Source organism: Corvus brachyrhynchos, unplaced genomic scaffold (genome assembly GCF_000691975.1).
Source record: "Corvus brachyrhynchos isolate BGI_N302 unplaced genomic scaffold, ASM69197v1 scaffold340, whole genome shotgun sequence".
NCBI classification, from domain to species: Eukaryota; Metazoa; Chordata; class Aves; order Passeriformes; family Corvidae; genus Corvus; species Corvus brachyrhynchos.
In genome coordinates, this window is record NW_008235987.1 from 1,312,717 (window position 1) to 1,315,439 (window position 2,723).

At 64.9% G+C, this 2,723-nt stretch overlaps 1 protein-coding gene across 3 annotated transcripts in view; it reads left to right on the plus strand.

The window, feature by feature from the left end:
* Window positions 1–511: 511 nt before the first annotated feature.
* The window catches only part of FAM104A (family with sequence similarity 104 member A), a 21,468-nt gene continuing 19,256 nt past the window's right edge, over window positions 512–2,723 (plus strand). For all 3 annotated transcript variants that reach the window (XM_017730384.1, XM_017730378.1, XM_017730392.1), the window contains exon 1: window positions 512–708. In XM_017730384.1, coding sequence (XP_017585873.1) covers window positions 527–708 — 182 coding nt within the window. In that variant the 5' untranslated portion in view covers window positions 512–526. The remainder of the gene's footprint in view (window positions 709–2,723) is intronic.

Genomic DNA, 2,723 nt, shown 5'->3' on the forward strand with positions numbered 1-2,723 from the left:
TGGGGGCAGTATGCACGGGAATGTGGCTGGACTCGGCGTTTCTCCTGTGTGCACTCGTTTGCTGGCCTCCTTCTTTGAGCCACTTTCCCTCTGGTCCCCACGGGTGACTGATGCTGAGCGGGATGAGATGAGGAGGATTGGGGCGGGGGGTCTCGTGGGAAGCCTGCACCATCAGGGCACGTGGGCCTGGCCAGGGCTGTCCCAGTTCTGTGCTGGCTGTGCTGTCCTACAAGCAGACATTCACTTACAGGGACAGTCGTGTCCCTGGGCCCCTCAGGTTCTCACTCCTCGGAGCTTGTGATCCCAAGGGGCTCAGAGGGCAGGTGGGAAGCAGCACAGGGCTGTCAGTACAAGTTACCCCTCTTGTCCTCGACCCGTGTGTGCAGGTCCTGTTCCCTCCCCTTGTCCCAAAGCCCTGCTGGGGCTTGGCTCTGCTCTGGGCTCGCTGCCCTGGGATGGTGCCTGCGAAGTCTCTCGGGTTACCAGCAGCTTCCCCTGGTAGGTGGCTGGAAAGGCAGCACCAGCGATGCCTCCCTGGCCTGGTTTCCTTTGTGAAAGCGCCAGCAGTGGGAATGTCACAGGATCTGCTCTCCCCGAGCAAAAGGAGGAGAAAAGGGCTCTGTGTCCAGCTCCCCTGGGCCGGGCTGTGTGGGTAGCAGTGTCCATCTGTGCTGCCGTTGCCTCTCGGGGCGAGCTGGGAGCGAAACATCGAGGAATGGGGGGAGATTTTGGCTGCTGTGCAGAGGCTCGTGGGCTGCAGCGTTCAGGGGAGGGGGACACGGTGCTGGTTTGGAGGCTGTGACGGTGATGGAGCATTGCTGGCCCGGCCGGTCCCGCTCCAACCTCCCGGTGGCCCCTTTGCTGCGGCTTGCAAAGTATCTCACAAATGCTGAACTTGGCCCTGAAATCTAAATACAAGGGAGGGACAGTCCCCAGATGGCCTAAATCAGCAGCACGGTTGCCTGGCCCAGCTGGGGAGCTCGCCGGGAGTGTTTGTTTTATGGAAAACCAAAGGCTGGAGGAATGCTGGCCTGGAAGGAGACGTTGGAAAGGGGAAGCGTTTGTGCCATGCACACGCGCCTGGCCGGGCGTGCGCGGGAGATCCCGGACAGGGAGCAGGGTCCAGCGAGCTGCTCATCTGCGCTGGGACTGGCTGAGGGTGGAAGGAATTCCCCCGGCTCCTGGTTTGAGGTGCGGGGAAGCGGGTGTGGCTCCTTGTTGGCTTCCCCCGGCTGCTGGGAATGGACTGGGGGCTCCTCCAGCCGGCCCCCCCATGTGCCATCATCGCCCTGGGTGGCCGTCCTGCCGAGGGGGCTCAGGCTGTGCCTCCCTGGGGTGGTGGGATCCTGCACGGGGCTGGACAGGGAGCGTGGCCGTGTGCCAGCGGTGCCGTGCCACGGGGCACTCCTGCCCTGGCCGGGCCCATGCGGGACCCATGCACGGCAGGGTTGGGCAGCGGGACTTTGCCCCAGCGCGGGGCCAGAGCCCATCCTGCCCGGACACAGCCTGCCTGAGGTCCTGCTGCTCCTGTGGGGACAGCGGGGTGTCTCAGGGTGGGTGTGGGGGGGCAAGGGGGGGTGGACCCCTGGGCTCGCTTTCAGCTGCACCCTGGGGCCGGGTGGGCACCGGGCGGGACGTGGCCCCCGCCCCGAGGCTCGCTCCGAGGACACACGTCCGGCCCTTCCCGTGCGTGTCACGGGGCGCAGTGTCGCCGGCGGTGCCCGGAGGGAGGAAGAGGGCGGCCACGAGCCCTTCCTCCCCGGCAGCCTCTGCCGTGACCACCTGGGGCTGCCTGGCGCCACGGGATGCAGGGACACGGTCGCTGTCCTTGTCCCCTCCTGCGTGGCTACGGGCGCTGGGCTGGACAGGTCGGTTAGTGGCCCCGAGGTGGCCGAGGGAAGGAGTGAAGTGCCCCTTCACATTCTGGTCAGCCAGAGCCCTCGTCATTTCTGTCACCTCTGAGTCACAGTGGTGACGATGAGGTGGCCGGGGAGGGTGGGGATGGCCACGCGTGGGCTCAGTTCCGAGCAGCAGCACAGAGGGTTCTGGGGGGCTCCAGGGCAGCAGCAAAGCTGTGTCCCCACGTCCCCGTCCTGCCAAGCATGAAGGGGTCCCCATCCTGGTCCCCTCGTCCCCCTGCTCGGCTGGCGGTGCCTCCCGGGGGCTCTAGGCCCTCCTCACACACTTCCTGCCGTCTGTTTCCAATTCCTCCTGGCGTCTGCTCCTCCCTGTTTTCTTCCAATTAAAAAAAAAAAATCCCAGGCATCTTCTCAGCGTGCAGCTCACAGGGGCTGGAGCTGCTGTGCCCCTCTCCAGCGGGCTGGGGCTGCATGAGGAGGGGACAGAGGGTGCCCACAGTGCCCTGCATCTCTTTTGGTGCCCATTCATGTGGAGCACAGGGTCAGGGATCATCCTGAGGGATTTCTGTGCCCAGGTCTTTCTCCTGAGGTTCTCTCTGCTCCAGGGATGGGTCTGGGACCCGCTTGTTCAGGGGGTGTGGGGAGCTCAGGGGGGGTCTGAGGATGTGTCCCATGTGGAAGGATGCCCTGCATGGGGGCAGTTCCTGGGAGAACCAAGCAGCTGGTGGGCACAGTTTGCAGCTTGGTGGGATGAAATCTGGTGCCCTCCCATGTCCTCGAAGCCTGACCATGTCCCTCCCTCCTCTCCCCTAGGAGTGAACCATCCGTGACGCCGGTGAGGTGCTGGCCGTGGAGCCCCAGCTG